Here is a 23,654-nt window from a genome sequence, read left to right as displayed (position 1 = left end):
TGCGGCGGCAGAGCTGAGCACCGCTGACTTCTTTGCCACCTACCAAAAAAAACCCCGGGGAGACGCGGAGGTGTGGCAACCACCCACTTCCACTGCCTGACTTGTTATCCGTCCTGGGCGTTGGGGAGTGTGGGGAAAGAGTTTGCATACCAGTCTGTTTCCTGAGGCCACACGTTTAGGTTACTAGGGTGGTACTGGTGTTCGGAGAAAGTGAAAGTCGCTCAGTCGTATCCGACAGTTTGTGACCCCATGGACTATACAGTCCATGCAATTCTCCGGGCCAGAATACTGGAGTGGGTTGCCATTCCCTTCTCCAGCGGATCTTCCCAACCCAGGGATCGAACCCAGGTCTCCTGAATTGCAGGCAGATTCTTTACCAGCTGAGCTACCAGGGAAGCCCTGGTGTTTGGAGTAATAGTGTCAAATTAGGAGCATCGTGGGGGTGCGGGTGGTGGGGGGAGGGTCCATCTTCCTTAGCTGACCCATTATTTTGGATTGTGGAACGTAGGAAGCTGTCATAGAGGACAGACACCAGCGGGGTCAATGCACGTGCTTCAGCTGGTTCAGAGGGGTGTGGCCAAAGTGGGTATGTTCCATTGAAGGTACCAATTTGAGATTGAGACGCTGTCCAGGAGCCCCTGGGGTAGACGCAGATCCTCGTGTAAGTCCGTGAAGTGAGGGAGGGAAGCCCAGTACCCTGGGAGTGGTTTCCTAGGAGTGAGGATCAAGTCCTAGGAGAGGTCAGTTTGGACCTCTCAAGTCTCTAAATGTGGTAAGTTAAATGTCCCAAACGAATTCACGTGGAAACACTGAGTGGAAACAGCACGCTAAATTTATGAGCACTCCCAAGGGAGGAGGGGACAGAAAACTGATCCTATTTGTGGAAATTGGGAAAGCTACAAACGGAATGCATAGATTCAGTGGCCACTTGCAGCAAAGTGCTTGTTACAGGTGGGAATCTCCTGGGAGCAGACGGGGAGAAGGAGTTACGGTGAAGGATGTTTGCTAGGGAGTATCCTCCAGATTGCAGCGGTGGAAGGAAGGGAAAGATCAGTCCGATTGCCTCAGGAGAACTAATCAGGATGGCCCATAAGATCGCTCTTTTTTGGCTGAAAAGACCAACCTGGAGCCCTTTAGGTTCCCACCTGGAGCCCTTATTGGACTGGAGCCCTTTAGGTTCCCACCTGGAGCCCTTATTGGATTTAAGCCGCCTTGGAGTTGCAGGATCGTGGGTGAGGGGCTCTCTACAACTGAGACAATCTATGAAGACAGCAGCAGGTGCCCAGGAAAAACCCTCCTGGCCACTGAGGCCTGGCGCGGAAGGGGGCAGAGGGAATTAGGCTGCATATCTCTGTGTCCATCCCAATATATTTCCTACATGATCCCCGGATGTTCTCACTCCCCCTTCTCCCCTAATATCTGCTGGATCGCATGATAGCATGGGGGTGCAGGCTGAGAGGAGGTGAAGAGCTCCACCTAAGAGTCCTGATCGTGCTCCAAGTTATACTCATTTTTATCCCATATTATGGTATAATCACGGAGAAGGCAATGGCAACCCACTCCAGTACTCTCATCTGGAAAATCCCATGGACAGAGGAAGCCTGGTAGGCTGCAGTCCATGGGGTCGCTAGCAGTCGGACACGACTGAAAGACTTCACTTTCACTTTTCACTTTCATGCATTGGAGAAGGAAATGGCAACCCACTCCAGTGTTCTTGCCTGGAGAGTCCCAGGGACGGGGGAGCCTGGTGCGCTGCCATCTATGGAGTCGCACAAAGTCAGACACGACTGAAGTGACTTAGCAGTAGCAGCAGCATGGTATAATCACATCAGCACAAACACATAAATACGGGCTCTGTGATAGCGCTGAATTATCCATTCTCTAGAGAAAACACTACAAAATTAATGGAGTCGAGTATGCAATAAAAACCATGTGCGAAAACTATGTGCCAGGGCTTAATAAAAATTCCGTATGAGAGTTTTCTGGATCGTGGGACGTTTATTTTCTAAATGCATGTTCACTCTCCTGCCTCCTTGCGTGTTCGTAATCCCGTGATTTTTTTTTCAGCCCTTGTTAACGAGGACCCGAGGTGGGAGGGGCGAGGAAGCCGGCTCACCGGGCAGGGTCCACGGCCACGTTCAGGTGAAGTGCTGGCCCCCCGCAACAGGCGGCGAGTCCCAGGGCAAGTCGCTTGGACATCGCCGGTGCACGACGGCAGACATCTTACTCGTCTGGCTCTATACTGATGAACAGGCAGACTCACCCAGGTAACACCAAGCCACCAAACTCCCAGCGCGCGGCTGCAGACCGCTTCCCACACCCCCACCCCTCCTCCTCCCAACCGCTCCCGCACTCCCCGGGTAGGGCGGGGTCGGAAACGAGGGCACGGATTGGCCAGGAGTGAGCGACGCCACCTGTTTGAAAGGCCCAATCAGCGGTCGGTCTTTCAAGAGACAGCCAATGGGAGACTGGAGGGGCGTGTCGGAAGGGCTATTTGAATCGCTACAGGGTCTCTTGTTCCCTGTTCAGCTTCCTGCCGGAGTGGGGCTCTGGTCTGCGCGCCATGGAGGGCGAGGTCCCGGCGGAGGACGAGCTGCTGCGGAATCTCAGGGACAGCCGCTGCCGCTTCCAGAGGCGAATGCAGCAGCTGATAGAAAAGGTGCGGCCCCTCCCGCTGGCGGGATGGAGGGGGAAGGAGGAGGGGCGGGAGGAGGAGGCAGGGACCGTGGGGCAGAGGGCCTGGTCGGGGTGGGGGACCGAGGGGTGGGGTGGGGTGGGGTGGGGGGTGCTTCGGGGCTCCGTAGACTTACAGCCTCGCGCTGGCGCCTTCTCAGCCCGGGTCAGGGGTTCCTCTCCGCCCTCCGATCTGATGGGATCCCCCTTCTTCCTCTCCCGCAGTATAACCAGCCCTTCGAGGACGGCCCGGTGGTTCACATGTCCACGCTGACCTACAAGACGCCCCAGGGTACGAATCAGCACCCCCACCCCCCCGCCTTTCTGAATAATTTATGGTTAAGAGTGTAACTGGAATAGTGTCTTAATAGAGTTTGAAATGCTGTCCCTGCTCTTTTGAAAATAAACCTGTTCACCTAATAAGCATTAATACATCACTAGTTCCCTTGAACCTATCAATCACTTAAATTACTTATTTCCAACAGTTATTTATGAAGACAATTCCAATGACACATAGATGCATCCTGATTAAAAATGCCCTTGTCTAGGTTTAACATCCCGGCTGGTCATTTAATAGCCATCTCAGCTTGAGCTTATTGCTTTAGCCAAGTTGTGAGTTGGTTTCTTCATCTGTAAAGTGGAAAGATAGTGACAGTAACAGCTGCTTGGCTAGACATTTACAGGAGATGGAGCCTGGCACTAGTGAACACTAGACTGTTAATTGACCTGTTTGACTTGAGGTTCTGAGCACTTTGGAATTTGACCTGCATCTAAGGAGAAGGAGCCATCCTGTTTAATGCTTGATGTTGCAAACAGACTTAAATCATGGATTCTCTTGGGTAAATACCTGGGGAAAGTTTGCACTGGGTGAGGTCAGTGCACATTCAGCCTTTTGCATGTGTGCTGAATCGCTTCAGCCATGTCCGACTCTTTGCAACCCTGTAGCCCGCCAGACTTCTCTGTCCATAGGATTCTCCAGGCAAGAATACTAGAGTGGGTTGCCGTGCCCTCCTCCAGGGGATCTTCCCGACCCAGGGATTGAACCCACGTCTCCTGTGTCCCCTGCCTTGCAGGCAGATTCATTACTGCTGAGCCACCCAGGAAGCCCTTCAGCCTTATTACTGACTCAATTTTATCTACTAATGAAAGCAAATCTGAGACCCAGTTCTGTTGTACACTGGACAGACAGACACAAATCAGTTCCTAAGGAAATGGAATCCTAGCTTCTGCTTTCTTAGCTGGACCAGCCGCACCCTAAGTGAAAAGCTTTTATAGACAGAAGCTACTGTATTCCAACAGTGAGTTTTGTGCATCTAGCCTGCGTCTAACCTGAAGGCTGGTCACAGGAGTATGTAGAAATCATCCCTAAGTGTGCAATCAGTAGTCTTTAGTGTGTTCTCTTGACCTGTTTATGGAAGGATGGGCAGTGTCTGGAATATTTTGGTCAATCCACTTATCTTGAACATCACTAATTTCACCAGTGGAAAACTCATTTCGGACTGCAGTTAGATAAGAGCAAGAACAGTAGCCAAAGCAAGAAGCCCTTTAGCGTGTGGAAGACCTCCTGGAGAGCTTGTACAAACAGATTCACTGACAGTGATGCTAAGTGTGGATCCAGCGGTTCTGTGTTCCTACAACCTTCCTGCTGATGGGAGCACAGGTCCCCTGACCTGTAGCTTTCCCTGGAGAGGTACTCAGGGAGTGGTCTTCCTGATTACGTGCTAGCTGACCCCCCTTGCAGGGCGAATTCCTGTAAGTTAAAGCAAGTTCCAATCTACACAGTAGGGTAGGCTTCTAACAGTCACACATTCTTGATTCTCAACAACCCTGCAAGGTAGGCACTATTAGAATCGTTGTTTCATAGAAGAGAGTCCACCAGAGAGGTCAAGGAACCAGCCTGTGTCACTCAGCCAAAGTAGCAAAGATTTGATTTGAATCCAAGCCTCTCTGTCAGGGGTCACTCTGTTCTGGAAAGGCCAAAAAGCATAGTAGAGAGTCACTCCCCCGGGGTTCCCAGCCTGGCCACACCATGCGGGCAAATAGCCTGGGCTGGTTATTTCACTTTCTCCTTGCCTCTGTCTCCATCTGTACAGTGACCTTAGTGAGTGTCTATCCAAAGGAATTAGGAGTAGCATAAAAGGCATGTGTCTGAGTTGTGAATGCTTAATGGGGTGTACTTGGAGAAGATTTAGACTAGAGCCTGGAACAGTAAGCAGCAAGTGAATTTTTGCTGCTATTATCAACAACCATCTCAAGCCTCGCAACTAAATGACCCATTCTTTATTAATTTGAATTTACCTAGGAGCCAGTGGAGGTTTGGGGAGTATCTTGCCCAGATTCTGCTGGCTAGTGAGTGCAGGGCTCCAAAACTCAGCATTTATTCCTGTGCCTCTGACTTGTTCTACAATGTGTAGGTTGCCCCAAGAAAGCACTTATTCTATCCATGGAGTAGAAAGTTTGCCCTTAAAAAGTGCCTTCAGTATCTCTCTCTCTCTGTAGTATATAGATTGCTCTCAACATGTGTGTTCTGAGGACAGCGCTTGGCATGGGTATGCTCCTTGTTTCTGTTTCATTTCTGGCTTAATCCTGGGTTCAACGAGCTGCTCCCTACAGGCAGAAGAGATTTTTGTTTGTGATAAATTTATCTGGTGTGGATTTTTGAAATCTCACGGAGATGAGATTTTCCTCTGAGACTTTCAACCTCACGAAGATGAGAAACAAGAGGATGTCAGTAATGTGGCTTGGTTAGATCTCGGTCTTATTAGACCTTTCCTTTGCCTGTCCCTTAGGTTTTCTTTGTGTACAAATTAAACTGAAGCTCAGAGTTCATGATGACTTAAATGGTAATTACTATTTGTTTTTTTTAAGGACTGCGAATTTGGGGTGGAGGACTCGTGAAGAGAAGAAGCACAGGAGACGCGCAGGTATTTAATGTCACGTTTTATTGCCAGCGTGCCTTGCTGGAGAGGAACGTTGATGCGAATAAAGGTGGAGATGAGCTGGAGCTGCACCAGGGGCCACTGGGGTGCGTTCTTCCATGGTCTCCCCACCTTGTGTTTTTAGTCGCTCAGTTGTGTCCGACTCTTTGCAACCCTGTGGACCTTTGCCCACCAGGCTCCTCCATCCATGGGGATTCTCCAGGCAAGAATACTGCGGTGGGTAGCCTATCCCTTCTCCAGGGGAACTTCCCAACCCAGGAACTGAACTGGAGTTTCCTGCATTGCAGGCAGATTCTTTTAGGGTTTGAGCCACCACAGAAGCCCCTTTCTCACGTTAACCGCCCTGATTTCTTGTGTGTAAGGATTTACTGAGACGCATGTCTTCTGCTCCAACTGTGACGCTTCCAGACACAGGATAGCAGAAATTCCGTCAGGTCCCACCTCTCCTGAGGCAAAGGCAGTGACATCCCCAGGCAGGGTTCACAGACATCTAAGAGGTGATGCCCCAGGGCCACCCTTAAAGGGACAGGCCTCGCCATGTTCTCACTCCTGTCCTTGCAAGGCTGCTGCTGCTGTTGCTAAGTCACTTCAGTCGTGTCCGACTCTGTGCGACCCCATAGATGGCAGCCCACCAGGCTCCTCTGTCCCTGGGATTCTCCAGGCAAGAACACTGGAGTGGGTTGCCATTTCCTTCTCCAACGCATGAAAGTGAAAAGTGAAAGTGAAGTCGCTCAGTCGTGCCCAACTCTCAGCGACCCCATGGACTGCAGACCACCAGGCTCCTCTGTCCTTAGGATTTTCCAGGCAAGAGTAATAGAGTGGGTTGCCATTGCCTTCTCCCCTTGCAAGGCTAGGTGGGCCTAAAAGATTTTGGCCAATCCGGCATCTTGAATTCTCAAATTTCCCTAACGAGAGCCCATCCATGGCATTAGTTATGGTTACTAGCAGCCCACCAGGCTCTTCCATCCGTGGGACTTTCCAGGCAAGAATATTGGAGTGAGTTGCCATTGCCTTCTCTGCCTTACAAGGCTAGGTGGGCCTAAAAGATTTTAGCTAATCCGGCATCTTGAATTCTCAAATTTCCCTAACGAGAGCCCATCCGTGGCATTAGTTATGGTTACTAGCAAGGCTTGGAGAAGGGAATGGCAATCCACTCCAGTATTCTTGCCCGGAGAATCCCATGGACAGAGAGGTCTGGCGGGCTACAGTCCATGGGCTCGCAAAGAGTTGGACACGACTGAGCAGCTAATGCAACGCAATACAACTACCAGGTCTGGTGGGCAGATCAGGCTCTCGGGGGCAGGTGGGGAGTGTACCACCTCCTTGGGGCTGGTCCGCTGACCACCTCGCAGGCTGAGTCCTGGTCAGGACACCTGACCCGCCCTGTAGCCGGAGTTCAGCTGGAAGGCGGCTCTTCACACCAGGTACCACCACACAATGAAGCTTTTAAACGGATTGTAGGTCTCACGACATAGAAATCAAGCCACTGTTAAGATTCACAGAAATCCCCCAGGGGCCTCTGGAATTTCCAGCTTCTACCTGAGGATCTGGGGACTGTGCTGTCCTGTTTGGTTTTGGCCCTGAGCTCACTGCCGTGCCAGGGCCGAGCTGGACCTGGTCACTCTCACTTTCCTGCTCCCATCAGTCACCATCCAAGTGGTTTCTGAGACAGCAGCCCTGGGCACCACCAGAGAATGACAGCTCTGTTCCTTCTCCAAGGGGAAGCTCAACTATCTGCTAGGAGTCTTGAGGCCTTTGATGCTGGAATGTTCTAGAAGAGAAGCCCCCGGAAACCTGCCTTTTCTCTCATACACTAAAGGTGGGGATCAGAGGTGTTTTACTTGACAGTTGCTTTGAAATACGTTATGTCTGAACCAAGCTTATCTTATCAAGGGCTCTCCGGTGAAGACAGATGGCAGGAGAGATGGGCCCGTGCAAGTCCCAGCCAGAGATCTCGAGCTTCCCCCTCCCAATACACCAGCCGATGGTGAGTGGTCCTGGTGCTGGAAAGCTGTGTCGGGGTGGGGGCGCAGATGGGGGGATGAGTCTCTGTCTACCTCCACACTCCAAGTCTAGGCTCCTCACTATGACTTTCTCCAAGTGTGTTTGAAAAACTAAAACCTTTGAACAGTCCCTTGGTGGTTCCTTCTCAACTCATCTAGGGAGCCATCTCACTCACAGTTACATCATGCTGCTGGACACAGAAAGACCCCGGAGATGTTTGCTCGTGGGTGTCATTGGTTTACCAGTATTAATCCAGATTTCAACTCTGTAAAGCCTTAGGTCCATGAATTCCCTGGGCTCCTTAAAATAATTAGAAGTGGTTCTTGAGCTGAACTGTCCAGTGTGGTAGCCACTAGCCACCCATGACTATTTGAATTCATTTAAAATGAAGTCAAGTTTAAAATGCAGTTCCCAGCCTCACTAGCCATATTCCAAGTGTTCAGCCACCGCGTGTGGCTCGTGGCTGACATACTAGACAGCGGAGGGGGGACTTTTCCATCATTGCAGAAAGTTCTATTAGACGGTGCTGGGCTATAGGCACTCAGCTTTCAGAATGAGAGGCCATCGAAAGGGTAGAGGTTTTACAAAAAGCTGCTTTCCCTAGTGTCCCTGACTCGGGGCATAATCCTGTTCTGATGGCTTCTCTGCGTGGCCACAGATGACTGCGTCCCTGTTACAAGGGACCGCTTGAAGCAACAGGAGTTTTCACTGCAGTATATACTCAAGTAATGCCAAAACTATCCTTGGGAGAAAATATACATGCTTTCTTAAGACATTCTGATGGAAATTTCCTCTTTTGCTTTTAGATTCAAAAAGCAGTGATGCTGATACAGCTTTCTTCCAGGAAGAAGTGATTGCTGGGAACTTAATGGTGAGCCCTGTCTTTCATAACAAAGGGACGGAGTTGGGGCTTGGGGACAGGTGAACATTCTCGTGACCGGCATGTTCCTCCAGGCCCGCTTCTGAGGCTCACTCTTTGCTAACGCCGCCCCTTGAGTCTCAGCACCCCCAACTCAGATCCCCTAAGGCAGCAAGCTGCCCCTTCTCAGGTTAGCACTCACGGCCCGGGATCCAGCCTGTCTTTCCAAACCTTTGTCAACGTGAGGGCTGCTCCCTCTGCACACAGAGCAACCCCAGCTGTGGTTCCCAGTGCACCTTTGGCCTGGACAAACCTTGCCGTGTGGAGAGCTGGGTTCTAGGTTGGTCGTACCCCGTAGAGACACCGTCACAGGGGCGGTGCTCTGGGGAGCGTTTCCGGGTCAGCCCTCGGGATGGACAAGAACTCACGGGACAGAATCCACCTGAGTCTCTAGCCTGCCCCCTGGGTCAGACGCTAGAAGAGCTGGCCTGTGATTTTCCTCTAAACTCACTTCTTTCGTACAGAGGTTTCCCGTGCACCCAGGTGTGGCCTGTCGTGTCTAACTAGAATCGGGGGTGGCCCTGGGCGAGGAGAGGGCTGCTTTGGGAGGTATTTCGTGGGAGTGGTAGTGAAGGGGAGTAAGCAGTCGAGGTGCCACCCTTTCCCTGGGGTGTTCATGTTACCCCCACGCCAGCTGCAGCCCCAGCCCTGACTTCCCCACCCGGTGCAAAGCAGAGACCAAGACCTATTTCCAATACACAGCAGGCGAGGGACAGGAGAGGCCTGTCCCTGTCCCCTGAGCTGGACAGTGAACTTCTTTTTTCATTGTTGTTTTTTTCTTTTCTGATTTTATATTTTGGATGCGGCACATGGGATCTTAGTCCCCTGACCAGGGATCGAACCCATACCCCCTGCAGTGGAAGCGCAAAGTCTTAACCACTGGACTGCTGGGGAAGCCACTGAACTTCTTGTCTCGTAGACACAGCAACTGGGATCGGTCCTAGTAGTTGCGTCCTAAACTCACCTAAGATTATCGATTCTTTTTTTTTTTTTGATGCTAGTCATATTGTCGTAAACTTCTCCAAACTGGTATGTTTTGTCTTTCTATTTCCTTTTGAATTGGTCCCACTGGGTAAATTCCCTACAGTTGGATCGCAGGTCAGGTAGATTTTCAGAGGGCCTGTAACACTCGGTACTGTTAACAGCAGGAAGTGCAGAAGTAACTTTGAGAAACTCCATGTAAACACATATACATTGATGACTATGCCAGTGTGTTCCCAAATCCCAGAGCTCAGCCGTGCCCAACAGTGCTCACAAATACTGACTTCTGTCTCCGCGTCAGCCTGCAGTGCCCTGGAGCCCTTCGAAAAATGAGCTGAGAAGGAAGTACTTGACGCAAGTGGATATCCTACTGCAGGATGGAGGGTACTTGGAGGTAATCTGTGTCCCTGAGTGTGTCCTCAGAGCAAACCATAGGCTAGAGACCCAGTGAGGTGTGATTATGTCTGGTTCACTCCAGAGCCTGTAAAGACCATCTCAGTTTCCAAACTCTTTGGCTCACAGCCTCCCCGACGCCTACTCTTCCTGAGCAGACGCTCTGGGTCCCCTCAGGCAGTGGAATCGGCTGCCCACCACGTTCTGGGCTGCTCACAGGGTCCACTAGGGCCCCAGCCCTTGGGCAGAGGGTTTTGAAGCTGCACAATTCATCCGGGTTCAGTCATGCTCTATCTGTGGTTGGGGAACAGTTCCTGTGGGCTTGGTACTGGGGGATGGGGTGGCCAGAGCTGACACTTAGCAACGCCTTTGTTAAAGTCATTTGCTTCGGCTTCCCTGGTAGCTCAGACGGTAAAGCGTCTGCTTCCAATACGGGAGACCTGGGTTCGATCCCTGGGTCAGGAAGATCCCCTGGAGAAGGAAATGGCAACCCACTCCAGTACTCTTGCCTGGAAAAATCCCATGGACAGAGGAGCCTGGTAGGCTACAGTCTGTGGGGTCTCAAAGAATCAGATATGACTGAGCGACTTTTCTCCTTTCTTTTTGTTAAAGTCATTTGCTTTGGTTTCAGCGTGCTGGTTACAGAGAGGGAAAGGACACCCTGGCCCCATCATTGGCCTTACCCGCCAGACCTGCCCAGGGTAAGTATGACATAGAAGCAGACCGTTCATTTTCAGTAGCTTGATGGCACCTTAGCTGGGCACTGTCCCCCGTGTTCACTGGGCATGTTTCATCACCATGAACTGTGAGAGACACGTGCGTGTCATAGGTGCATTATTACTAAGAAAGGAAGTCCCCTTTGTTGGCATTCTTCTATAAATAGGCTGAACTCTGTCCCTTCCGTTTCCTTTGTCCCCTTACTTTATCCTTCCCAACATGCTTTTTCTTCTACCTTTTCCAGAATCAGTAAGAACTCATGGACTTTTTTTTAATTCACATATTGGAATCTATTGTCCATTTTCAACCCACGCTCAGCCTGGAGGAGCCCCTTCCACTCTGGCTTTGGATCCTCTGACCTGTCCCCAGGGGTTTCTGAGCCCTTCATCCCCCACCCTGACTCCAGAGCAGCCTCCCTCCTCCTTGATGGTGATGCTTATTTGGTTGGTCACAAAGCACCAAGTAGCTTCAGAATCACAGCACCTGGTAACAACTCTGCTCTACAATGAGCCGAAGAAGGTTCTGGATCTCCAAGCAGAATTTTTTTCCTCAGACCTTGTCCCAAAAGGGGGACCATGTTCAGCGTTATTTGGATTCTATTTTCTCTTCTGATTGTTGTCAGTTTGACATAGAGATGGGGCCATTTTTCCTTCCTATATTCATCTTTAGAGTTATCCTCATCTTTGTTGGTTTGATTTCACTTTTTTAATATATAAAACATTTAACATGATGCAAAAGTTAAAGCTGTGCAAAGAGCTGTATTCAGGAGTCCTGTGTCTTCCTCCAGCTTCCCCACTGACTCAGCTGTAAAGAATCTGCCTGCCGATGCAGGAGATATGGGTTTAGTCCCTGGGTCAGGAAGATGCCTGGAGAAGGAAATGGCTACCCATGCCAGTATTCTTGCCTGGAAAATCCCATCGACAGAGGAGTTTGGTGGGTTACAGTCCATGGGGCCACAAAGAGTCAGGCATAACTGAGCGACTAAGCAACAACAAATCCCTGCCCCACACACTCCTGTTGGCAGGCGGGGTCATTATTATCTGGTTTCTCATTAGTCTTTGACAAGGTAACCGTTTCTAAACCATCATACAGGGAAGAAAGGCTCCTTTTAGGAAGGTCAGTGGACAGTGAATTGTTTTGATAGCTAGAAAAAAATCTCTGAGAAGAGTCTATTCCCAAATATGTGTGAAATTTTGTTGCTTTTGTTTTTTTGTATTGCTTTAAAAAAAAAAATCACAATGTTTTACTCCTGAAACTAGCATAATGTTATATGTGAATTATATCTCAGTTAAAACTGATAACTTTTTTTAAAAACCCATGCTGGTCATGATCCAGCCTTCATTTCCCTGATCTCTGTGTGTGAAAGTGTCGGTCGCTCAGTTGTGGCTGGCTCTCTGTGACCCCACAAACTGTAGCCCACCAGGCTCCTCTGTCCATGAGGTTCTCCAGGCAAGAATACCGGAGTGGGTTGCCTTGCCCTCCTCCACGGGATCTTGCTGACCCCAGGCTCGAACCCTGGGTCTCCAGCATTGCAGGCAGACTCTTTGTCACGGGAGCCACCAAGGAAACCGATCTCTGTGTGTGGACGGCTGCAAATGGTCACGCGGCTTTGCCTTGTGTGTGTATTTCTCCAGGATACTGCGAGGACGTCTCTGAAGACAGCCCTGGTGGTCCACTCCAGCCGCCTCCATCACCCAGGGAGGGTGACGCCTCTCACTCCTGCTCAGCAAGCCAGGCCGTGGTGCTGAGGGGCGACGGCATCCCCTTACAAGGGACCAGTGGCGGCATCTTCTCAAGCAGCCCCTGCTCCGAGGCGGAAGACGTGTGCAACGCGACACTCAGCGACCTGTACGCGGGCATGCTGCACTCCATGAGCCGGCTGCTGGGCGCCAGGCCCTCCTGCGTCATCTCCACCAAGACACTCATCGGCCAGAACTGGAGCTCCAGGCGGAGGCACCGGTATAAGGGCAGAATGAACAGAACGAGCTGCCAGGGAGGGGGGCGCTCTCGGCGGAGCCCCCGGGAGAGACGTCCACCCTGCTCCAAGCCCCTGGAGGATGCAGGGACCTTAAGAGATCGTGGGAACTTGCCCGAAGTTTCTGCCCCTAAGACGGCTTTAAAATCAGAAAGGGCTCTTCTCAAAGTAAACAAACCCCAGATCCATACATTCAGTCCACCTTGGAAGGAGCTTCAGGGAATGCCCTGGAAGCATTCATCATTTACTTACTTAGACTCCAAAGCAGTGTCTCCTCTTGATCAGGAAAACAGATTCGTGACCTTAAAGTGGTTGATTTCTCCTGTAAAAATAGCTTCCAGACCCAGAATCCTGCAGGGCCAGGCGGGGAGTCGTTTTAAGGAAATTGAGATCAAATTTGACAAGCTTTATCAACAGTATTGCTTGAGTCCCAGGAAATGGCCCAGCCTGACTTACCCGCCCAGCTCGGCCGTGGATGTGTACCGAGGTGGTCCCATGAGCCCTGGTAGCCCCCAGGGCTTAGAAGCCCACAGGCTGAGCAGCCCTCTCTACAGATCAAAAGCTAAGAGGTTGAGTGAGGCCTTTGAAGGCCTGGGCAGAAGATCCATCAGAGTGGGTAGCTGCCTGCCGAAGAGTGGGTCCTTACCCTCACTTTCAAAGACCGACCCCACCTGCAGCATGGGCTGCCCAGAGCAGACTATTGACCTTGTTTGTCCAGGAAGTGATTCAGGAAAGTTTCAGAAATCGGTATCATTCAGCAAAGCCATTTCAGTACCCAGGGTACAACCTTTAGGCTTTGCCAGGGATCGCTACGATAATATTAAAGAAAAATTTAACAAGCTTCATCGGCAGTATTGCCAAAAGTCACCTCAGCAGACACAGGCACCTTCAGATAAAGCACGTGCGGGAGTTCAATATCAAAAAGAAGGCTTCTCAGTAAAGTTCAACCCAGACTCCGGCTGTTGGGGTCCCCCAAGCCTGTCATCCTCACCCCAGCAGAGCGTAAAAAGCCCCCTGGCTTCCAACACGGTTGGGGCCCCTCCATCTATAGACGTTGCTCTTGCTGCCAGGTCGGGCCATCAGGTCCCCACAAAGCGATGCCGATTATCAGACCCTCAGGTGTGTGGAGAGGGGGCCGGACCCTGGGGTTTCTCACCTGTGGGCAGCGCCGTGCCAAGGCCCAGGAAGGAGGTCAACTCTTAAAGCTCAAATGGGAAGAGAAGAAGGTGCGTTTCTGTTTGCTGAATGTGGGTGTTTGTCAATTCTTAGGTGTTAAATTTTCCAAATGGTCTCCCAAATTCTTTTCCTTCCTCTAACATTAGCATTTTTACGCATTTCCCACTGGAATGCACTTTGGGGGTGTTTCTAAAAAGCATCCCTTAAGACACTATCCGTCCTCAGCAAACTGTCATTTCCAGCTTTATCTCACTCAGAAAATTGCTGTTGGGCATGAAACTGATCTGGGAGTTGACTCCTCTCTGCTCACTTCTCACTGCTTCGTGGGAACAGAGTAGGAGCCAGCCCGCAGAGATCCCACAGCCCCCTGCCCTCCACATCAGAGCCCATCTGAGCCCCCACCTCGGCCTCGGTTTAGCTTGTGCGGGTCCCTTAAGCTGAAGCTTTACGCTGTCTGCACCATTTTCTCCAGAGACAAGCTGAAGAGCGGGTGGACAGGCTGCTGTGAGTTCCTAAACTTCCTCAGGTGGGCGCCACCTTTCCCAGCAAGCATTTCAGCGTGCCACACGTGGGGCTTCTGACAATGCATCTGAGTCCGTGTCACTCAGCAGACTGATGGGACATGACTGGGTTTGGTTTGGCAGCTCCTTCCGGAACTACGATACAAACATGCTTAACTGTTTTCTGTATTTTTTCTTCTTTCAGTTCGGTTGGTCAGTCGTGTCCAACTCTGTGACCCCCATGGACTGCAGCACGCCAGGTTTCCCTGTCCATCACCAACTCCTGGAGGGTGCTTAAACTCATGTCCATCGACTCAGTGATGCCATCCAACCATCTCATCCTCTGTCGTCCCCTTCTCCTCCCACCTTCAATCTTTCGCAGCATCAGGGTCTTTTCCAATGAGTCAGCTCTTCACATCAGGTGGCCAGAGTCTTCTAGCTTCAACTTCAGCATCAGTCCTTCCAATGAATATTTAGGACTGATTTTGATTGACTGGTTGGATCTCCTTGCAGTCCAGGGGACTCTCTACTTAATATTCTCCACTAAATATTATATATTTTATTGAGGAAAAGGACCAAATCTTTCTGAGCTGTGAACCCAAACTCCATGTACCAGGCTGTGTTGACCCCTTTTTACACCTTCCTTCTTTAAGCCCCACTTGAACCCTTTGTTTAGATAGGTTCTGTCCAATGGACGATGGTAGCTTGTCTTTTTATAGGAAATGTGGTCATGTGTGTGTGTGTGTGTTCCAGCTGTGCCGGGTCTGGGTCCCCAGCATTGGGAGTGTGGAGTCTTGGCCATTGGGCCACCAAGGAAGTCCCCAAGGAAATGTAGCATTAGCTCCTGAATCCATACAGGCATGCATGGCTGGGCCAGGATTTGAAAGCCCATGGTCTTAACCACCAGTTGTGCTGCCTGCTTGAGGAACTACTGTTACTATTGTTTCTTTACATTCCTTAGGGTATTTATAATGACTCAAGTATTTATGTATATTCTCTTCCCCTGGAAAAGAGAATAGCTACCCATTCCAGGATTCTTGTCTGGAGAATACAATGGGCAAAGGAGCCTGGTGGGTTCCATGGTTTGCAAAGTTGGACACGACTGAATGACTAACACAAATAAATAACAGTTAAGCTTTGGGGGGCTGACATGGGAATTCTAGTGAAATTATACTGAATTTTTTTTTCCCCCCTAGAGGAAAGAATGACGCATCTTTCGGGATGGAAGAGACAAATGATTTTGTGTCAGAAAAACTCAAAGCTGAAAATCTATTGCCAAGTTATTTTGGAGTATTCCCTCTTTGCACTGATTTTTGTGTATTTTTTAATTCTCAAGGAAGTCCAAGAACTTGCTTCACTTATCTGTCGTTCAAAGCAAATTTCAATGAAATTGGTTCCATTGACGTGACTCTGGATTTTTGGAAATTATTTGAATAAAGTTGCTCAACTAAAATTTTTAATATTGTCCTTTACAGGTCTATTTTTCTCATATTTTCTTTGTTAAATTTAGACATGACCAGAAATCCTCTTTTACGTTTCCTATTTCCTCAGAGAAGTTGTTTGCTCTGAAACCTAGGTTTAAGCCCTAGAAAGAAAGTCCGGCTGCTTAGCCTTTTAAATTCAATCCAGCAGGACTTGGCATCTTCCATATTTGTTACTGTTATTCAGTCGCTAAGTCATGCCCAACTCTTTGCAACCCAATGGACTGCAGCACGGCAACCTTCCCTGTCCTCCACTGACTCCCAGTGAAAGTTGCTCAGTCCAACTCTTTGCGACCCCATGGACTATACAGTCCATAGAATTCTCCAGGCCAGAATACTATCTCCCAGAGTTTGCTCAAATTCATATCCATTGAGTCGGTGATGCTATCTAACCATCTCATCCTCTGCCACCCACTTCTCTTGCCTTCAATCTTTCTCCAGCATCAAGGTCTTTTCCAATGAGTCGGCTCTTGGTATCAGGTGGCCAAAGTAACAGAGCTTTAGCTTCAGCACCAGACCTTCCAATATTAGAAGTTAGCAAATTGAATCACTGTTAAACTCACCCATAAAAGCAATTCCAAACAGCTTAATATTTTTAGATGAAAATGGAAACAGTTCTGTGATAGTCCCAAAACACCTGCAGCCACTTAACACCTGTGATATCTCATGATTTTTATTGAAGCTGTTTATAATAGAGTATCACAGTGACTTTTTGTTTGGTGTTTTCTTTTTTTTTTTTCATGTATACCCTTTAATTTTGTTTACTTTTTGGATACATGTAGCATTTTTAAAAAATTTAATAAATGCAAATGTCCCTTTTTAAAGTATTTATGTATTTATTTGGCTGCACCTGTTCTTAGCTGCAGCATGTGGGGTCTTCAGTCTTCCTTGTGGAATGTAGGATCTAGTTCCCTGACCCCAGCTCCCTGTGTCAGGAGCACAGAGTCTTAGCTGCTGGACCACCAGAGACGTCCCAACATTTAAGTTTTAACTCTTGTTTTGATTTTTTTCAGTTGTAAAGACAGTTTCTCATCTAGGTCATCATAAGATACAGACAGTTAAAATTTATTTTTAATTGGTGGATAATTGCTTTACAATACTGTGCTGTTTTCTGCCTTATATTAACATGAAATCAGCCATAGGAATATGTATGTCCCCTCCCTCTTGATCCTCCCTTCCACCACCTATCCCGTCCCACCCCACTATGTTGTCACAGAATGTTGGATTTGAGCTATGTCACGCAACACATTTTCACTGGCCACCTATGGGTTTCAATGCTACTTTCTCAATTCACCCTGCCCACTCCTTCCCTCTGTGTCCACAAGCTTGTCCTCTATGTCTGCATCTCCACTGCTGCCCTGCAGATAAGTTCAGAAGTACCATCTTTCTAGGTTCCATATATGTGTGTTAATACGTGATATTTGTCTTTCTCTTTTTGACTGACTTCACACTGTGTAACAGGCTCTAGGCTCATCCACCTCATTAGAATGGACTCAGATGCATTCCTTTTTATAGCTGAGTAATATTCCATTGTGTGTATGTACCACAGCTTCTTTATCCACTCATCTGTCAACGGACATTGCTTCCGTGTCCTCGCTATTGTAAACAGTGCTGCTGTGAACACTGGGGTACACGTGTCCTTTTCAGGTAAGGTTTCCTCAGGGTATATGCCCAGTGGTGGGATTGTTGGGTCATGTGGTAGTTTTATTCCTAGTATTTTAAGCAGTCTCCATTCTGTTCTCCACAGTGACTATATCAAGTTGCATTTCCGCTAACAGTGCAGGAGGGTTCCCTTTTTTCCACACCCTGTCCAGCATTTATTGTTTGTGGATTTTTTTGATGATGGCCATTCTGACCTGAGTCTGGTGATACCTCATTGTAGTTTTGATTTGCTTTTCCCTAATAATGAGCTATGTTGAGCATCTTTTCATGTGTTTATTAGTCATTAATGAGTCTTCTTTGGAGAAATGTCTGTTTAGGTCCTCTGCCCACTTTTTGATGAGTTGTTTCCCTGGTATTGAGCTGAAGTAGCTGCTTGTATATTTTGGAGATTAATCCTTCGTCAGTTCTTTTGTTTGCTATTATTTTCTCCCATTCTAAAGGTTATTTTTTCCTCTTGTTTATAGTTTCCTTCGTTGTGCAAAAGCTTTTTAATTTACTTAATGGACACTAACTTTTAAATAAAATATTGCAAATATTCACAATACAGTGACAAAACCCATGTACTAACATCCGGAGTAAATGGTGGTTAATACGTTGCTGTGTGTAATGGTTTTTTAAGTTGTTAAAGATTAAGTTGCACACCTTTCCTTCCCATCCCCCTACCTGAGGTGACGCTCTCCCTGTATGGATGTTTCCTTTCCACCCACAGCTTTACACTGCAACGTCACCTGAGTGTTTTAGCCAGCTTTGCTGCCATAACAAAGCACCAGAGACCGGGTACTTAAACAACAGAACTTTGCCTCTGGAGATGAAGGCTGAGATCCAGGAGCCAGCACAGCTGGGCTCTGCGAGGACCCACTTCCTGGCCTGCAGATGGCTTCCTTCTCATGTCACGTGGAGGAGGAGCTACCTAGTGTCTTTTATAAAGGGGCCCCACCCTCATGACCTCATTCAAGCCCAGTCACCTCCCAAACCAGCCTCCTACTGGCTTTACAAGCATCCTCTTGTGACACTGTTTTTTTAATTTGCACTATTACTGATTTGGGCATATTCTGTATGCCAATCTGCTTATATGAACCAACCTAGTTTTCTATAAATTGCAAGTAACTTCTTCCATCTGTGACTTACTTAACTTTACAATATTTTATTGTACAGAAGGTAAATTTATTTTTAACTTTTATGTTGATAAGTTGTATTTTCATTTTTATTCAATAAATTTTCTTTTCTTTTTTTTTTTTTTTATTGCACTGCATGGCATGAGGTTCCTAGTTCCCCAACCAGGGACAGAACCTAAGCTCCCTGCAGTGGAAGCATGGAATTTTAATCACTAGATTACCAGGGGGGTCCCAGAAGATATATTTTAACTTACAAAGGTTAATCCTTAATTTTTAACTGGTTTCTCTTATTACTTTTAAAGGACATCCTACCCTAGTCTCAAGATCAAAATGACTATATTGTCTTAAATTTTTGCTTTCTGAGTTCAGGTCTATAAACCATCTGGAGATGTTTTGCACAGGCATGAATGGAATTGATCAGAGACCTGACTGTGCAATCGTACGGCTTCCCCCAGGGCCTATAGTGAAGGGCACATTCCTTTCCGGCTGTGTCACTGGGACTTGAGTCTTCCAGCAGCCACCATCTTCATCACTCAGCAGGAAGTAACTCCACTGTCTGTTTCTTGGGCACCACCAAGAGTGTGAGACCAGTCTGCCTGGAAGCCTCCAGTGCAGGTTGGTTTTCTGGACTGCTTTGCAATCCTCCCACCCATGGGCCCAGGGTGGTGACTGCCTTGGGCTGTTACAGTGGGACTGGTTTGGAAATCCCACCTCCATCTGCTCTGGGGACAACCCGAGACTGTCCCACTGGCAGCGTGAGTGTAGGAAGAGTTTCCCTGCCCTTCTCCCCCTGCCTGTTTCTTGGACTTGAAGGTAACTCCTCCCTTTGGCCCTTCATGGGTTCTGCTCCAGGCCTCGCTGGGTCCCTTCCCATCCTGGCCCAGTGGACCCTGATATGAAAGAGACGAGGGTGGACGGTGTGGTGTCACTTCCTCCCTGAGGCCCCCCTGAGTTACACCCTGCTGATGGGCACCAGCACTGCCCCCACTGGTGGCCACCCTCCCTCACCCTGGGTGCATCATGGGTGCTGGGAGAGGTCTCCTTTCCCTTTAAGAGCGGGGCTACTAGAAGCAGGGCTGGACAGCAGCAGGGCTCCCCTGGGGCCCCAAAACAGAGCCCAGTGGACACACCATCCACGTGGGAGGAACTGAAATGCAGTGAAGACACAAAGGGGACCCCAGATCCTCTGACCTCATACACACACACACACACACTCAGGGGACACAGGAATCAAATCCCCACTAGGACTGGAATTTCCCTTCACTCCACTGTCTCAGCTCTGGGGCGTCATCTCCTTGCAGTCAGGAATCTGCTCTCCAAATAGCAAGGGAGGTTTATTTCAAGGGGAGGAAGGAAAGGGGCACTCATTATTTAAGTAAAATACTTTTTCTTACAAACGGAATTAAAAGTGGTTCGCGGTGGTGCAGTGGGGTTTGGCCCCCAGGAGAAAGGCAGGTACGTTTTGAACTCAGACAACCTAGGAGATTCCTTCAGGTGAAGCCAAAAGCCGCTGCTGACTGCAGGTATCCAAGATGTTGAGCATCTCCAGCGCTGCCCTCCAAACACCAGGATCTGAGTCCAGCTGTAGCTCCTGGAGAGCTGAGAGTGAGTGTACGAGGAGGATGGGGACATGGCAGCCAGGCCCTCGTCCTCCACCCGCTCTGGGTGGTGCATCCTGATGAGAGCTGACTGCGGGGCGAGGGGCTCACGGGGCTTAGAACTTCATCCCCACCCTGAGTGTGAATTCGGAAGATGGCAGGTGCAGTCGTGTCTCCACACACATCTCCCATTCCTGGGGTCTTCCATCACGTCAACAGGGACAGGAAGATGCCCCCCAGGCCCCAGCTGCTGTGTCAATCGGCCAGAGGCATCAATGTGTATGATGGGGAGCAGGCAGAAAGCACAGGGAACCATCAGAGCTGTCTTCCTAGAAAGCCCCCCGCAGGTTCATCCACCTCTTTGTGCCCTGGCCACCCCTGCCGCCAACCCCAAATACAACCAGGGTCAGCTGACTCTCCCCTCCGGCGGTTTCACTAAGCTCCCAAATGAGCAGGGTAGACTCATTTTGACTCACACTTGAGTCTCCACTACTTACAATTCCGTAATGCTGGAAAATTCAGCTTTTTCAAGTAATGCGCAGACATCTGCTTCATAATGTTTCCTAAAATGACAGTCAGAAATGCCCATCACATGAATATTAGGTCAGCGAGAGATTTGGTTTCTCCTGATGAGAGTTCCTGTTAAGGGTTTAGTTCAGGACACCTAGTTCAGCATCAGGCAGGTATGAAGTGCCATGGGACACACACGGGGAACTTCTGCCCGAGCCTGCCTCCCAACACCTGTCCCCACTCCAGACCTGGGTCTGACCAGATGGTCTTCAAGGTCCCTCCTGCATCAGGAGACCTGCCTGCTCACCTGCCAAGTTACATGCAGCGATTCTGATCCTTGACAAGTTGCTTTTAACATAGGTCATTGTTTCTAGCAAGAAGTTGTAGAGAACGGCAGGCTTTTTCTGAGTCTGCAAAAAACAAGTGACACCCAGTGCCATGGAAGAGGAGGTCCAGCAGACTGGCTGCTCACAGGTGGCGGTCATCTGCTCACAGAGGCCCATCCGTCTGATGCTACAGGGTCTGCCCAGAGAGGGCAAGTGCTCATCTCAAAGTCACACAGCAGAGTAGCAGGTAGGCAACCTAAGGACCTTCAGGTTTCTGTTACTCTTCTCTGGCCCAGAGAGATCACACTCGCCCACAACCTGCACTGTCCGATAGGGTAGCCATTGGCCACACATGGTCCCTGAGCACCTGAAATGTGGCTTGCTGTCGTTCAGTCGCTCAGTTGTGTCCGACTCCCTGGGACCCCATGGACTGCAACGCACCAGGCTTCCCTGCCCTTCACTATCTCCCGGAGTTTGCTCAGACTCATTTCCATGGATTCAATAATGCCATCCAACGTGGCTAGTCTGAATTAAGTGTAAAGTGCCTCCTGGATACTGAAGACATTATCCCAAAGAGGTAAACTATTACATTAATAATTGTCTATTGATTGCATGTTGAAATGGCAATGATTTGGAACTAGTGGGTTAAATAAAATCTATGATTAAATTTGGTTTCACCTCTTTTCACTTTTTTTCTACAGAAATCTTAAAGTTGGGTGTGTGGTTTGCATTCCCTTTCTGTCAGACAGAGCCGGTCTCAACACTTCATGTCTAGCAGGACCACAGGATGAAGCCCCGAGCCCCTGGGGCTGTCCCCTGCCTCAGCTTCCTCACCAGGATGGAGCACAGGGTCATCTGGAAACCGGTCATCTCCTTGGGGGCAGCGGTGTCACTGTGGTCTGCGGAGCTCTCTAGCGCCTTCCAGCCCCAGAAGTGCACACACTGGAACATGGTGGCCACGCAGGCCTGGAGGACGCAGGACAGGAAGGCAGGAGAGGCGTCAGGCGGCCCCGGGGGCCACTCGAGGGGCGGGGCTGGCAGCTGGCGCTCCATCAGTAAGCTAGGGGGCAGCCCCCAAAGGCCTCAGGGAGCCAAAGAAGGGTGGGCTGATGAGCCCCAGGGGGCTGCCTGGGACCCAAGCCCTCCTGGCCCATGTGACACCTTGGGCACATTTACTGAGAAGCCCCATGGGTACAGATGCAGCCCCAGTGCCCCCTCAGCCAATAGCCAGCACTGGGTGCCCTCAGCAGCCCTGCCGGGAGCTACCACCGCCAGGAGCCTGGGGTTTGGGGGCCTGGCTGCAACCCCCCAGATCCCCTCTCCCCAGATCTCCCTCGCCCCGTCCCCTGCAGTAACCAGGCCACTGGTCTCTGGCCTCTGCTGGGGTTGGGCCAAAGGAAGGTACTGGAATGGAGGGCAGGGAAGGAGGTTGGGGTGTCTGCTCCCCCAGGAGAAGGAGGGGCAATAGCCACCAAGGGGGCCGTGTGCCATGCTGGCCTCTCCTCTGTGTGGCCCCTTCATTAAGGCCTCTCATCCCCTTTTGGGGTAGGTGGTCACTTTCTTCCCGGAAGCCCTGCCTCCAGGTCAGTTGCTGTTAAAACATGAAAGGACTGAACTTTTTGATAGAGGCAGTGAGGATAATGAAAGTGTTAATTGCTTCAGTTGTATCCAACTCTTTGAGACTCCATGGACTGTACCCTGCCAGGCTCCTCTGTCCATGGGATTCTCCAGGCAAGAATACTAGAGTGGGTAGCCATTCCCTTCTCTAGGGGATCTTCTCAATCCAGGGATCGAACATGAGTTTCCTGAATTGAAGGCAGATTATTTTTCAGGCTCCAAAATCACTGCAGAAGGTGATTGCAGCCATGAAATTAAGACGCTTACTCCTTGGAAGAAAAGTTGTGACCAACCTAGACAGCATATAAAAAGCAGACACATTCCTTTGTCAATAAAGGTCGGTCTAGCCAAGGCTATGGTTTTCCAGTGATCATGTATGGATGTGAGAGTTGGACTGTGAAGAAAGCTGAGCACAGAAGAATTGATGCTTTGGAACTGCAGTGTTGGAGAAGACTCTTGAGAGTTCCTTGGACTGCAAGGAGATCCAACCAGTCCATCCTAAAGGAGATCAGTCCTGGGTGTTCATTGGAAGGACTGATGCTGAAGCTGAAACTCCAATACTTTGGCCACCTGGTGTGAAGGACGGACTCATTTGAAAAGACCCTGATCCTGGGAAAGATTGAGGGCAGGAGGAGAAGAGGATGACAGAGGATGAGATGGTTGGATGGCATCACTGACTCAATGGACATGATTGGGTAAACTCCAGAAGGTGGTGATGGACAGGGAGGTCTGGCGTCCTGCAGTCCGTGGGGTCGCAAAGAGTTGGACATGACTGAGCGACTGAACTGAACTGAACTGAGGGCCAATGAACTACACGCTTAAAAGTGGTTATGATGACAAATTTTACGTCACGTTTACTTCACCACAGTTTTCAAAACAGTAATAATAAAGTCATTTCTCCTTTATTTCTTGCTCTTCTCCTCCTTGCCTTTCCAAGAAAGCAGCCAGTCCCTTTGCCTCTCTGAAGACAGCCCCTTTCTTGACCCTTATGAAAGGTCTTGGGGTCAGGTGTCAGGATAGGGGCAGAGGTGAGAGAAGGCATGCGCAAAGGGCTGGGCAAGGGCTTGT

The 23,654-nt window shown here is 49.5% G+C and overlaps 1 protein-coding gene and 1 long non-coding RNA gene across 2 annotated transcripts; one reads left to right on the top strand and one right to left on the bottom strand.

Moving 5' to 3' along the window:
- The first annotated feature begins 2,529 nt into the window (after positions 1-2,529).
- Positions 2,530-15,734, top strand: LOC120856470 (Holliday junction recognition protein). The gene is made up of 9 exons (XM_040231805.1): positions 2,530-2,659; positions 2,899-2,965; positions 5,542-5,597; positions 7,506-7,599; positions 8,423-8,487; positions 9,818-9,910; positions 10,541-10,610; positions 12,261-13,827; positions 15,474-15,734. The coding sequence occupies exons 1-8, from the start codon at positions 2,564-2,566 to the stop codon at positions 13,802-13,804; spliced, it is 2,085 nt and encodes a 694-aa protein (XP_040087739.1). The 5' UTR covers positions 2,530-2,563; the 3' UTR covers positions 13,805-13,827; positions 15,474-15,734.
- A 4,116-nt stretch (positions 15,735-19,850) lies between these two features.
- On the bottom strand, positions 19,851-20,696 carry LOC120856479. The gene is made up of 2 exons (XR_005719443.1): positions 20,631-20,696; positions 19,851-20,134 (listed from the first exon to the last, which is right to left on the bottom strand). It is a non-coding gene; the product is annotated as an uncharacterized LOC120856479 (long non-coding RNA).
- Positions 20,697-23,654: the final 2,958 nt, after the last annotated feature.

The sequence above is a fragment of the Oryx dammah genome, unplaced genomic scaffold (genome assembly GCF_014754425.2).
Source record: "Oryx dammah isolate SB20612 unplaced genomic scaffold, SCBI_Odam_1.1 HiC_scaffold_28, whole genome shotgun sequence".
Taxonomy (NCBI): Eukaryota; Metazoa; Chordata; class Mammalia; order Artiodactyla; family Bovidae; genus Oryx; species Oryx dammah.
The sequence above is the reverse complement of the archived record's forward strand: the minus strand, read 5'-3'. Positions and strand labels throughout refer to the sequence as shown.